The following is a 14,122-nucleotide window of genomic DNA, read 5'->3' on the forward strand; positions in this document are numbered from 1 at the left end:
TTTTTGTAGGGTCACTATCCCTGCCAATCTGGTGATAAAATGTAGACCACCAGCCTTAACTCCTTTAGAACTCTTAACAGTCACACGCTAACTCTGGTCCCTTACATTTAAAGGAAAAGATCCCATGAAGTAAATGGAAGGGTACTGCTCACCTTGACTAAGGCAGAATGCAGGTACATGTTGTGTGGCATGATGACAGCTCCCACGATGCCCACAGCCTGCTCAACCTGTGGGGTGCGACAGCCTGAACAGGATGGCACGAACATGCCCTTGAGTACCTGGCTCTGGTTGGGCTTCACTGTAACATACTACACACCAACATAGTACCTATTAGCCTTTACTGCAACATGGAATGGGGAGTAACAAGCACTAGGGAACCCTCAGGATCCTGTACTCCTTATAATCCCTCCTGTCACAGCTACCTAGGATATGAAGAATATGGAATCACAAGAAAAAGTATCATCCAGATGCAGAGATAGATGCCTGTATCCCCATAGGCTTGTGAAACTGAGGTAGGATATCTGCTTTGGCCCAGGAGCTCAAGAACTTCTCCATAAGGAAAAACAAAAACAAAAACATACAGATGGTGGTAGAGTACTTGTCTAGTACATGCAAGGTCCTGAGTTTAATCCCCAGCAACATCAACAAAAAAGAAACATAAAGGGCTCTTGTGGTTTGAATATGAAACGTCTCCCACAGGCTCAGGTTTGAATTCTTGATCCCCACCTGGTTGCACTAATTTGAGATGGGATGAGAACTCTGGCAGGTGGACCTAGTTGGAAGGTCACTCGGGGCAAGCCTTTCAAAAGCATATCTTGCCTCAGCCCTTCCTTCCTCTCTCTGCTTCCTGTCTGCCACAAGGTGGAGAATTTCCTACTCTACATACTCCTGCTGCCATGGTACTCTGCCCAGGAACCACGGACAGAACCCTCCGAAACCATGAGCTAAGTAAAGCTTCCTCCTCCTGCCACCTTTATCAAGTACTTTGGTTACAATTACAAAAAGTGAGTACAGGGGCTTGTTGCCAGACTATATTCTCTAAACATTTTACATTCCATTTCAATGTAGAAAACAGGAATGCAGAGGACATAATGTTCTAAGAAAATGGCTGCTAATTATCTTTTCAAAATTATGTATTTATATTTTTATGTGTGGGAGTGTTTTGCCTGCATGTATATAAGTGCATCCATGTCCTAAAATGCCCCTGGAGGTCAGAAGAGGGCGTCCAATTCCCTGGAACTGGAGTTTATGTGTGGGAGTGTTTTGCCTGCATGTATATAAGTGCATCCATGTCCTAAAATGCCCCTGGAGGTCAGAAGAGGGTGTCCAGTTCCCTGGAACTGGAGTTTATGTGTGGGAGTGTTTTGCCTGCATGTATGTAAGTGCATCCATGTCCTAAAATGCCCCTGGAGGTCAGAAGAGGGTGTCCAATTCCCTGGAACTGGAGTTTATGTGTGGGAGTGTTTTGCCTACACGTATATAAGTGCATCCATGTCCTAAAATGCCCCTGGAGGTCAGAAGAGGGTGTCCAATTCCCTGGAACTGGAGTTTTCTAGGGTTGTTAGCCACCATGTGGATACTGAGAACCGAACCTGGGTCCTCTGGAAGAACTGCAAGTGCTCTTAAACCACTGAGCCATCTCTCCAGCCTCCTGTTAATGGTCTTAATGTTGTTATTGTTACTGAAACCCTATGATACATATACAAGAATAGATCTAATTCCTTTTTTCTTTTTTTTGAGATGGTCTCACTATGTGGCCCTGGCTGACCTCAAGCTCACAGAGATCAACCTCTTGCCTCTCCCATGTGAATGCCAGGATTAAAGGCATAAACCACCACGCCCAACAGATCCAGTGCTCACCTAAAAATCACTTTATGGTGCCACTAGTGTGCAGTGAGCCGGCATTTGTAAGCGCTGCTCACTCACTTTTCTCTTGCAAGCCCTGCAACAACCTGTATAGTCGACTCAGACTAGAAATGCTTTCTAATATTCAGGCAGGCCTATACTCAGAAATCAGTTTACACTGACATAGAAAGAGGCATAATGGTACTGATGCCTAGGAATGAATTGAGGCACAAATTACAAAATATCCAATTAATCACCTATAATTCACCAACTGTTTCAAGAGAGGAAAGTTCAAGCTGTAATTAAATGCAGCAGGACAAGCAAAAGCAGAACTGCTTTGAATTCACAGCCAAGAATAACCTTGAAGCCTCCTCTCTACCCACTCCAAATCTGCTGTTGTCAGGAAGGCTCATTTAGGACCAAAAAAGTCATCCCTGGAAGGTCCTAGAGGGTCTAATCATTTGTGACCCACAAGTCTCTACAAGCCTTCTAGCATATGAATCCTTGCTATAGATTCTACTCCTTCAAAAATCAGCCCAGAGGTACACTGGCTTTTACTGATAAAACACAATTAAACTATTCTGGCATTATTACTGCTTTCTACAATAAGAGGACATAAAGAAAACAAAACTTCATTTTCAAAAGCTAATGAACAGCTTGTAACACTTGCCTCATATCCAAATGTGAGGGCCATAATAGTGATGAGAAAGCCAAAAAACGCTTCCAGCTTCCGTAAGCCTAGAGGGGAAACACAGCAGTCAAGGCACAAAGTGCAGACTTCCCCAGAGCCACGTGACAGAGTGACAGATGCTGGCTGCTTTGACTCGTCCCACGGCTCCTGTGTTCTTACCGTATTTGTCCAAAAAGAGAAATACAAAAGTATCTGCGATGGTGATGAGTACTCCACCCCACAGGGGGACCCTAGGATAGAGACAAGAAGTGCAGAGTAAGGGCACTGAAGTCACTTTCTTCACATTTTGTCCACTGAAGAACACTGGAGAAGCTGGGCCCTAGGGGAGGAGCAACACTAGCACAAAGCCAAGCCTTGGGTAGCAGAGAAGCAGCACCAACTTGAGTACATTCACTGAAACCTCCCTTGAGAGTTTATAGTCACATGCGTAGAACACCCAGCTGAAAAGCAGGAGCTGGCTCATAAGGACCTCACTAAGTAGTGAGATAAACAGTCCTACAAATAAATAATTGTACTGAAAATGCCACCCACCCTACTTAAATAGAAGATGTAGAGATTATACCTTCTGGAGGTGAAGGCAATGCCAGAAGGCCTTCGTAAAAATAGTAAGTTAAGGGCTGGAGAGATGGCTCAGTGGTTAAGAGCACTGACTGCTCTTGCAGAGAACCCGGGTTCAATTCTCAGCACCCACATGGCAGCTAACAACCGTCCCTAACTCCAGTTACAGGGGAATCCAACACCCTCTTCTGACTACATGGGCACTGCACGACGTGTGCACTTACAGGCAAACAATACACTCATACACATAAAATATAAATAATAAATAATTTTAAAAATAGTAAGTTAAATCTTGAAAGCTAAAAAAGTAAGCTGGCCTTGGCTTTGGAATCCAGCACAATACCGACAACATTCTAAAAGAAAATCCCCTCACCTTCCTGCTGACAAGAGATTGATGGCGATGGCTGAGCCAATGACTTCCTGCATATCGGAGCCAATGATGGCCACCTCCACCATCAGCCACAGGATGATTCGTGGGACCTGCACAGCAAAGAGTGGTTCTGATTACTCATTTCTAAGAACTTCCTCCTTTGTCTGAAATTCAGGTTTTGGCACAGACCCACATACAGTCCTCCGTAAGCCACCAGAGTAGAAAGTTTGAGGACAGTCTAGGCTACAAAGACAGTAGGAGACTAGCCTGGGGGAAAAAACAAAAACAGAAAAACAGAACAAAATAAAAACTTGTGACTAGACATTTAGGACACATCAAAGGGAAGCCTATTTCTTTTCTTTTTTTGGTCTTTTTCAGACAGGGTCTCCCTGTAGCTCAAGCTGCCTGGAGCTCACTCTGAAGACCAAGCTGGCCTCAAACTCACAGAGGATCTGCCTGCCTCTGCTTCCAGAGCCCTGGAATTAAAGGCGTGTGCCACCACACCCGGCATCTATTTCACATTTTAAAATGCTAACCTATAAAACTTTTTCAGGAATGAGAGAAGCTCAATAGCAGAGTCCTTGCCTAGTATATGTGAAGCTGAGTTTTAGCCCCAGCACTACCACTTTGGCAACAAAGTCTTCCCACATAAAGGTCACTCCTGCTTTAAGTGGTGAAAAAGGGCAAACAGTATCTAGAAGGAAGCTATAGGAACAGAGTAAATTGAAAATAATTAACAAATCCAAAGATCCTACCACATACACTTTGTAATAAAGAAAAAAAAAATCATCTTCCAAGTCACGGTAGCATCCAACAAAGGAGAAGGGATGTAAGTGCTCACTCATGCACAACTGTCCTACGGAAACCTAGAAGAAAGTGAAGCCCAGAGCTAGGCATAATATAAGCCTGTAATTCTAGGCCTTGGGAGGTAGAAGCAGGAGGATTAGAAACTCAAGGTCATCTTTGGCTACATATCAAGTTCAAGGCCAGCCTGGGCTATATGAGAGCCTGGGCACTTTAAGCAAACAATCAAAATAACAACAAAACAGCGGGTCCCAAATTAGATTCTGAAGGATGAGAAAACATGATTTGGCAGCAACAGGGGAGCAGGACTCCCTTGGTACTTCCAGTTTCAGGGCCACTGACCTCCAACTCCTCCACTGGCTCAATACAGAACAGGGCCAGCACATACCACAAGACACACAGATTCCTATACAGGTTAAAAGATAAATTGGACATCGCACTGCTCACCTTGGGATACTGACGGTGACACACTTCAGCAAGATGCAGGCCAGTGACCACTCCCAGTCTAGCTGCAAGGCGCTGGAGCAACAGCCCCACGATGGTGGCCAACAGAAGGACCCAGAGCAGCTAAAGACAACACCCAACACTCATTAGACAACAGTGGTCTTCTGCTTGGATGTTTGGCAATGTTAATGGGAAACAGTCCACTTAGGACAAAGCCCAAGTTCTGATCAAGTTCTACATATGACCTACTAGGCAGCTTGCACCTTTCTGAGTCTCAATTTTTCCAAACTGTCATTCCTCTTTTGTTCAAGGAAACTCTGTAGATGAAATACAAAAGACCAAGTGGCAAGCATTTTTTATCTAAGTGTCACTGCAGATGAAGAACCGAGCACCTTGGAACAACAAGGGAGATCAGGGCTACCAACCCTCCACATACTCAAAAATCTTCATATAACATCAGCTCCCTTAAAATTTTACTAAGGGTGTGTTTTTCAGAAGTCTTATTAATAATATAAAGTCAACTAACACACACTTTACACTTGATTGCAAGAAGCGATTAGCATGTTTTGTATAAATATTACGTATGGTGGAAACTACGTGAGAACCCAAGAATCACTTTTTACTGCAATCTATCATTTATTGGAGAGGCAAACTGCTTACACAAAAATGATCAGCCACACAGCACTTTAAGCAAACAATCACAATACCTGAGCTCAGAACAGCAACAAGTGGCTATCACAGAAGTACAGCACATACTACAGCTAATTCTCTAGCCTTAGGATGTAGTAACAGCTCATATATGTTTATATTTCTCTCAACTAAGAATAGTTATAACATTAACTGTATTATGTGCCTAATATTGTAGAAATTTTAACTTTAAAAAATTATTTTCTATGTGTATGAATGTAAATGCCTGCATATATATTAAGAGCACCTGTGTTGTGCAGTCCCCCTGGAGGTGAGAAGAGGGCACCAGATCCCCCCGGAACTGGAGTTACAGATGCCATGTGGGTGCTAGGAACCAAACCTGAGTTCACTGCAAGAGCAGCCAGTGCTCTTAACCACTGACCCATCTCTCCAGCCCCAAATTTTATTTTTTTTTACAATAGATCTTTGTATATCCAGGGATAAGTCATAAAACAGATTACTACCTGTGCATATTTTATTCATTCATGACTAGCTTGAATTTTTCAGTATTTCTAGGCCATGCAGTTCATCTGTGAGTTTTTCAAGTTGTTGCAAATCTATGGAAGGATGTAGGTAAGTCTGAGCACAGTTCAAAGCTGTGTTGCTCAAGGGTAACTATACTTGTAGGTAGACCCAAGAGCAGAGAGCAGGACAGAGTGTGTAATGGTCCTCAAAAGGGCCTGGGTAGAATGTACAAGATTCAATCCTCAGCCCACAAAAATAACAGTAATAAATAAAATACAAGTAACAAAAACAATAATAAAACTAGATGTTCACCTTAAATCCAGCTACAGCTCCAGACTGCAAATCAGATTCAATGTTTCCTGGATCCAGATAGGCAATGCTCATAAGAAAACCAGGTCCCGTGAATGCCCAGAGCTTACGAAAGCTAAAACAAGAGTACTACAAAAGAGAAGAGATTAACCTAGGGTCACCCCATCTAGTATCTCTATTTGATCACATATCAAGGAGCAACACCAGCACTACAGGAGCACAAGATTAGAGTAGACCATGTGTGCATCCAACCCTGCAGTCTGGTGGCTCACTTTGTATCAAGAAGATGGCCATGTCTCTGTGACAGCCCCTCTCTTCCCTGCTCACCATCAATGGCTCATTCTAAAACTAGTACCATAGTACCTCTGTGCCCCAACCACTGCCCAAATAGGACCAGAGCCACATCTATGCTTTCCTAATTGAAAAAAAAAAAGCCCAAAATACCACTTAGCATTTACGTTTGAAGCCCCGTTTCCACAGCGGTTTACTTATTTTGATGATAAATATGTAGTCATCAGAGACTGGCTGTCATAATCAGACCTGAAGCTGTTGAGCTTGAGGCTGCCAGAGGACCTTTCCCTGCCAGGACCTGTCACTAACCTCCTCATCAGGAATGGGGATCTTCTCATCAAAGTAGGTGGTGAAGGGCTCCTCTGAGTTCCCAGTGGACTGTGGAAGGGAGGAGTTACTATAGGCAGGGTTGATGGCACCAAGACTGGCAGAGTCTCTATGGTCTCCAGATGCACCATCTGAGTTAATATATGAGGAAAAAAAAAATTAAAATGACAAAATACACCACCAAGCATTCCCAGTATTATGGAAATCAAAGCTTTTATATTTCTGATAGAGATCTAACCTACAGTCTGTTACATGCTTTTCTATCACTGTATCACTGAGCAACATCCTTAGCACTGAAAATTAAATCTGTGCACAAGAGAGCAATCTGACTTTACCACAGTATAATTTTAATGGTTTATTTTAATCTATATTTTAAAATAAATGCATATGCATATATTTATTTAGAGACAGAGTCTCATGTAGCCCAAGCTGGCCTCTAACTCTCAATGTAGCCAAGAATGACTCTAAACCTGATCCTCCTTCTCCTGACTCCCAAGTTTGGGGATTACAAGCATTTGCCACTATACCTGGTTTTGTGTTGCTAGGGATACCCAGAACTTCATGTATGCTGGGCAAGCACTCTATCTACTGAGCTACATCCCCAGCCCAATAAATTTATTTTTATTTCTTTTTCTTGTGTTTTTTTTTTGTTTTTTGCGGGGGGTGTTTTTGAGACAGGTCTAGCCCCAGCTGGCCTGGAACTCGCTATATAGACCAGACTGGCCTTGAACTCACAGAGATCCACCTGCCTCTGCCTCCCGAGTGCTGGGACTAAAGGTGTGATCCATGCCCGGCATGGGTCAGTTTTAATACTAATTTCATAGTCCTTTTTGTACTCAACACTTCTACTCCCACTTGGTAATTTTTAGAACCATTTCATTATCCTCAAAGAACTCTGACATGCTTGGGAGGCCATATGAAAAGGTCACAAGTACCATATGTGGTGGTGCTTGCCTTTAGTCCCAGCACTTAGGAGGCAAAGGCAGGTGGATCTCTGTGAGATCAAAGCCAGCCTGATCTACATAGTAAGTTACATAGAGATTTTGTCTCAAAAAAAAAAACAAAGATCAGGCATGGTGGCTCATGCCTTTAACCCCAGCACTGGGTGGCAAAGGCAGGAAGATCTCTGTGAGTTAAGTTCCAGGCCAACTGGGGCTACAGTGAGACCCTGTCTCAACAACACCAAAGGAAACAAAACAAAACAAACAAACAAGTAGTTTGAGGCCAGCCTGGGCGACATAAAAAGACCTTGCCTTAAAAAAAAAAAAAAAAAAAAAAAAAAAAAAAAAACCCACATACCTAGGACTCAACATGTATCATTGCCAGGCAAGCCCCACTAGCAACCTAAGATCTTAATTTTTAAAAGGTAGGTCAACTAGAACACCCTCCCACCCATTACCTGGTAGCACTCACTCAAAGAGCTGTTCTTAGACATCACACCTCCATCAGGCTTCCCACAGCACAGGTAGAAACTGGAGAACCTGCCAGAGTTCAGGTTCCAACCTGCTGCTAAAGGGAAACTACCAAGCAGGAAGGCCTAAGGCCTAGACTCAGGACTGAAGGACTGGTGATCACGGGTGTCAGCACCCTCCCTCGTGACAGCAGGGCTCATTTAAATAGCAGTGTTTCCCCTGAAGCCTACATTTTACAGTTAATCTTAAACACAGGGAGGGTAAGGTCTGGCAGAAGGGCTAATTCACCAGAAGTATGCAAAGTTCACTTAGCTGCAGGCATCAAATGGCTAGGCTGAACCACAAAGCTTTATTATCTTTCCCAGAAATCCCTATAGCCTCTAATCAGAAAAGTAAGAGTTTCATTTCATCAGCAGCTGATCCACATCATCTTCAGTAAGTACCCTTGCAGCAAGGAGGGAATTTACAGATAAGGCCTGGAGATTCCAAATGACAAGGTCAGATTTAGACAGAACCAGGCATATCACCAAGCATAAGGAACCTGCCCTGCTGTCCTGTCACACACACATCTGAAACGCTGGCAAGTATGGCGAACAGTCTGGAGGTCACCACTAAGTCTGCAGCAGTGTGGCCCCTGCAAACCTTACTCTCTGGAAACCAACCTGTGGCCAATCACAACTTGACTGTGAATCAGAAGTACCATCTGGGGCAGGAATCTATGAATATAAATTCATTTCATTTGTAACCTGACACCAGACAGGGCTTTTGATTGGACTTTTTGGAAAAGACAAGAGGGACACTGTAAATTCCTGCTACTGAAATAAGCCTGATTCCACGTAGAAAATGACACAAAGCCCTAAATTACCATCTGGCATCTTTTCTTCAGGACCCAGCACCATGGCAGAAACCGGAGTGTCTGCTTTCTCAGAATAGGATTCTAGAAAAAAGAGAGGGGAAAGAATTAGCAAGAACAGACCTAACACTTTGTTACTCTTTATGACTGAACTCTCACTATATGAAAGAATAGTTCTTCTGCACAATCAGATAACCCTGACAATACAGCTTTCGCAACATGGTCAAGAGATACTAAACAAAAACCGAATGTTGAGGCCAGCAAGATGGCTACGCTGGCAGCCAGCAAGACCCAGGGATCCTTCAGACTCCGCCTCCTCGCTAGGGTCACAGGCAGGCACAGAAGCACACTTGGTTTTTAGGGTTGCTGGGTTCCCAGCTCTTCCTCATGCTCATACATCAAGCACTCTTGATTGCTGAGCCATTTTCCATCCTCAACAAATCTTTTTTTAAATATTATTTTATTTTATGTGTATGAGTGTATTGGCTGCATGTATGTGAGTGCACCCGTGTTGTGTAATGCCACAGAGGTCAGAAGAGGGCTTCAGATTCCCCTGGAACTGGAGTTAAGGACGGTTCATAGCTGCTATGTGGGTGCTGGGAATCGAACCCAGGTCCACTGCAAGAGCAGTCAGTGCTCTTAACCACTGAGCCATCTCTCTAACAGGCTGCTAGACAATTTACCCCGTCTCTGTCTTCGCCTCAAGATTAACCCAAATATCTAATACCAGAATAATCTCCTTTGATTTTATAACTTTTAAGAACAGAAAGCAGTCAGGCTTGTAATGAAAAAATTTGGGAGACAAAGGCAGGAGGATGAGGAATGAATAAAAAAAAGGACAAACAGAAATCTGCAACTCTATGACCTACCTAGTAAGTTATGTTCAGTTTTCTGGAAGGGCAAGAAAAACCATTACCAAAATGCATTGTAAGTGAAGAGCCACTAGTTTCCAGAGGAAAAACTTTGCCTATAAAGTTCCAGTCTTGGGGGCTGGAGAGATGGCTCAGCAATTAAAAGCACTCACTACTCTTGCAGAAGACCGAGGTTTGATTTCCAGCACCCACATGGTGGCTAAGAACAGTCCATAACGCCAGTTCCAGGAGATCTGACACCCTCTTCTCACCTCTTCAGGCACTGCACAACAGGGGTGCACTTACATACATGTAGGCAACACACTCATACATATAAAATAAAAATAATAAAATATTTAAAGGTCCAGTTTCACTTCCAACCCTCTGAGAATGGGGAGAAGTTAATTACCCATAGTCGAGCCTGCCCTGGGAACTCAGAGAGCTGAGGCATCAACAGGACACTTCTCTAGGCTCTGGTGCAAACAACCCTCAGCAGGACTTGAGGTGGCATATTCCCAGCATCTTGGGGGCGGTGTGGGGGCAGGGGATTAGCAAACTATTGTGGCTACATATCTGCTGCACATCCTCCATCTGGCCTCACCAAAAAGGCTGAACTTTTCTATACTTATTTATTTGGGGGCTGGGGGGATGCACATTTAGAGTCAGAGAACTTGCCTGAGTCAGTTCTCTCCCACTGTGTGGATCCTGGGGATTCAGGCTTGGCAAAGGATGCCTTTACCTGCTGAGCCATCTCCCTAGTCCTAAAAAGGCTAAACTTTTAAATTCCAAATCTACTTACTGTGCAATGTTTGTTTCAAGTGATTCCAAATTAATAATAGAAAGGGAAAGCAGTATTTATTAATTTCTTACTATCCCATAAGTCCCAGCAGTACTTATCCTACTGAAAAACCAACAGCACCTCCACCTGCTACCTTCCATTGCTGAAGTGATCTTTTCCCACTCTCATCCAGTAGGTTGCTCCTAAATGAACTGCTGTTGCACAGGACTGTCCTCCGACAGGCAGACCATGGACAGAAGCCATCTTCCCAAGCTTGGTTGCACCAGCTTGCCTAGGATCATCACAGCTAAGCTTGTTGACCGTTATGCTCACCAAGAAAGGAGGAACGAGCGGGGAGAGTCAGCCACACCTCCCAACCTGGTTAACCAGTCAGCCTTAGTTGCGTGAGGGGGAAGGGAGAAGGGTATACAAATTGAGGGGGAGGGTCTCTTCATTTTGTGCAGCTCTCACCATTCACTCTTGGATCAAGGCTTTCCAGTGTGGCCTTAGAGGGGAGTACCCACACTCCTGTAAGTAAACCCTCATTCACTGCTCTGTAAATAAGCCCAATAAACTCACTGGTTTCCCAGATTGTAGTCTGGTGAAGCCAGACTCTGTTTGTTACAGGGGACAAGGGAGGAAGGGGTGATATTGTTTATACCTCCCAGAAGGAGTCCTCTACTTCTTTTTTGGATACTCTTCATCAGCCTATACCTATACTATAGAATTCCACCATCCAGACCCAAGAGGATTTTAGGTTCATCTGTATGTTATAAAACATACCACTATCTGCTAATTTGAAAAACATATTTCCCCTCTATAGTCAGCAGGGCCACGTGTTATATTACAACAGACAACTAGCCACGTCTCTCCTGTCAGCCAACAGACCCCATTAGCCCTAACCCTCTTTCCCCACTTAGAATGGGCCTCACCTGAGGGAGAGTCACACATCTGACCACTAGCTTAGATTCAAATCATAGCATAGCTGCTTGGCATCCACACAGCCTTTTAGTTTTTGTTTTTATATGTAATTCTAGTAAGACAAAATACCTGGTTATCCTAACCCACAAGAAATTAGAAACTAAAAATCAGATCAGGGACTGGGGTTCTTACAGAACAAAGGAACCATCAAAACTCAAGAAGCACATCAGTGAGCAAAGGTCAAGCAACATGAACCGGAGCCCATTCTCACACTTGGTCCAGTTCTGAAAACAGTCTTATGAGGATAATAACATCCAGAACTGAGTAAATCAGATTGCTTCCGTAATGAGGTTGATATCCTGCTTAAGAATGGTCAGTGTATGGAATATTCTTGAAAAATATTTCCATCTAAAACAGGTTTTCCAAAGTTCTATTTAAGGAGCCAGGCGTAGCGGTACATGCCTTTAATCCCAGCACAAGGAAGCAGAGACAGGCTGAGTGCTGTGACATCAAAGCCAGCCTGGAATGGTCCACACTGGAAGTTCAGGCCAGTTGGGTTACATAGTAAGGCCCTGTTAATAAAAAAAACTTAAAAAGGCACACTGGGTCAGGGAGGTGGCTTAGCATGTAAAGTTATGTAAAGTGCTTGCTGTCAAGACTGATGACCTGAGTTCAGTCCCTGAAGCACACAGGGTGAAAGGAAAGAACAGACTCCCCACTCCCACAAGTCATCCTCTGACCTCCATACACTGGCTGTGGTATGTACCACCCCCTGCAACACTAAAATTTTAAACTGCCGAGAGTTGGCTCAGTGGTTAAGAACACTGGCTGCTCTTGCAGAGGACCCAGGCTCAGTTCCCAGTATCCATATGGCAACTAACAACTGTCCATAACTCCATTTCCAGGGGATCTGATGCCCTCTTCTGACCTCCATGGGCATTGTACAACATGAGTGCACTTACATACATGCAGGCAATATACTCATACACATAAAATAAAAAACTAAAAATTTAAAAATAAAAGGAAACAATTGAGGTAATAGTGTATATTCCCCTGGTACAAGCATGCAAGTAATTTAGTCATAAACATTTTATAACAAATTTTGTTTTGTTTAGGTTATTTGGACAGGATCTCACACTGTAGTCTAAGTGTTCATCCCTACACCAAGGATACAGAGCCAATAAAACACAAGAAGTCAGGTCTTCTGAAATCTCGTGTACTCCAAAAAGAAAACAGAGTCTAGATTCCAATTTTCTCATCACAACTTTTACAAAGATTTATTTTTATTATTTTATATTATGCTTATGTGTGGGTTATGTGCACATGAGTACAGGTGCCTCTGAAGGCTAGAGATGTCAGATCCTCCCTGAAGATGGAGTTACAACTGGTTGTGAACCACCTGACATAGGATGTTGGAATTGCAAGAGCAGTGAGTGCTCTTGACCACTAGAGCTATCTCTCCAGCACATCACAGCTTTCAGTCAACCAAATACAAACTCCATGGCTTGCAGTATCTACAGAACGCACCAGGGCAAGGAACAGAAAGGGAAAAGTATGTTTGGTGTGCTGCAGAATATTTAAATACCCACGAAAATGTATGACGCATAAGGAAACAGCAGGGTAATCTTGGGTGGCACCGCTTACCAGGAGTGTATCACCACATTGTTGCAGGCACTTCAAAGCCTAAGGACACAACTGCTGGAATCAACCCACCAATGCTTAATTATGATTAATACTGCTTTGATAGTCTAGCAATATCCCCAACCATCAAGTGTCACCTTCTCTAAAACCCAATACGTTTACTCCTATAAAACAGCAGTCACCAACAGTTCAGTGTGATTATTATTTTATCCCATTCCTCATCTGCTGTAAATTGCCAGGCACGGTGGTGCACATCTTTAATCCCAGCACACTCAGGAAGCAGAAGCAGGCAGATCTCTGAGTTCAAGGCCAGCCTGGTCCAGGCCAGTCAGGGCTATATAGTGACACCTTGTCTCAAAAAAAAAAAACTAACTTGGAAGGCTGTTACAAATAAAAATAATAATGATGAGCAAATTACATTTTTATGTAGAATTTCAAAAGTCTGCCTCTCCTTTGATCCATCAATGAACCCTAAAATTGCACACAAGGAAATGTGTACAGGGATGCTCTTACAGCACTGTTTATACAACCGAAAGATCGAAAAAAACCTGAATTTGAGCAAAGAACTGGTGAAACAAGCGACGCACATTCACAGGGCACATGACCACATAGCCATTACTAGGCAGGTCTACACATACTGACAGTTGAACCATCTCAAAGATGTTTTGCCAGGTGAAAACACTGACTTAACTAGACAATATGCTATTATATGTAGCAAAAAGATTAAGGAAAGGAAGCTGGAGCTCAGCAACTAAAAGCACTTGCTGTTTTGCAGAGGACCTGGGTTCTGTTTCCAATACCTACAAGGCAGCTCACAACTATTCATAGTTCTACGTGCACTTGGTAGGCAGGTACACTTAAATACATGTAAGCAA

At 43.3% G+C, this 14,122-nt stretch overlaps 1 protein-coding gene across 5 annotated transcripts in view; it reads right to left on the bottom strand.

Moving 5' to 3' along the window:
- Nucleotides 1-14,122, bottom strand: part of Slc11a2 (solute carrier family 11 member 2) — a 40,294-nt gene that overhangs the window by 19,754 nt on the left and 6,418 nt on the right. For all 5 annotated transcript variants that reach the window (XR_003848826.1, XR_003848827.1, XM_008828898.3 and 2 more), the window contains exons 2-9: nt 9,069-9,140; nt 6,774-6,922; nt 6,177-6,302; nt 4,716-4,835; nt 3,468-3,574; nt 2,696-2,766; nt 2,516-2,583; nt 153-308 (exon numbers count right to left, since the gene is read on the bottom strand). Coding sequence is in view for 3 of the 5 variants with exons in the window: in XM_008828898.3 (XP_008827120.1) it covers nt 153-308; nt 2,516-2,583; nt 2,696-2,766; nt 3,468-3,574; nt 4,716-4,835; nt 6,177-6,302; nt 6,774-6,922; nt 9,069-9,140 (869 nt within the window). In the remaining 2 variants the exon portion in view is untranslated. The remainder of the gene's footprint in view (nt 1-152; nt 309-2,515; nt 2,584-2,695; nt 2,767-3,467; nt 3,575-4,715; nt 4,836-6,176; nt 6,303-6,773; nt 6,923-9,068; nt 9,141-14,122) is intronic.

Source organism: Nannospalax galili, unplaced genomic scaffold, assembly GCF_000622305.1.
Source record: "Nannospalax galili isolate Female #2095 unplaced genomic scaffold, S.galili_v1.0 scaffold254, whole genome shotgun sequence".
Classification (NCBI taxonomy): Eukaryota; Metazoa; Chordata; class Mammalia; order Rodentia; family Spalacidae; genus Nannospalax; species Nannospalax galili.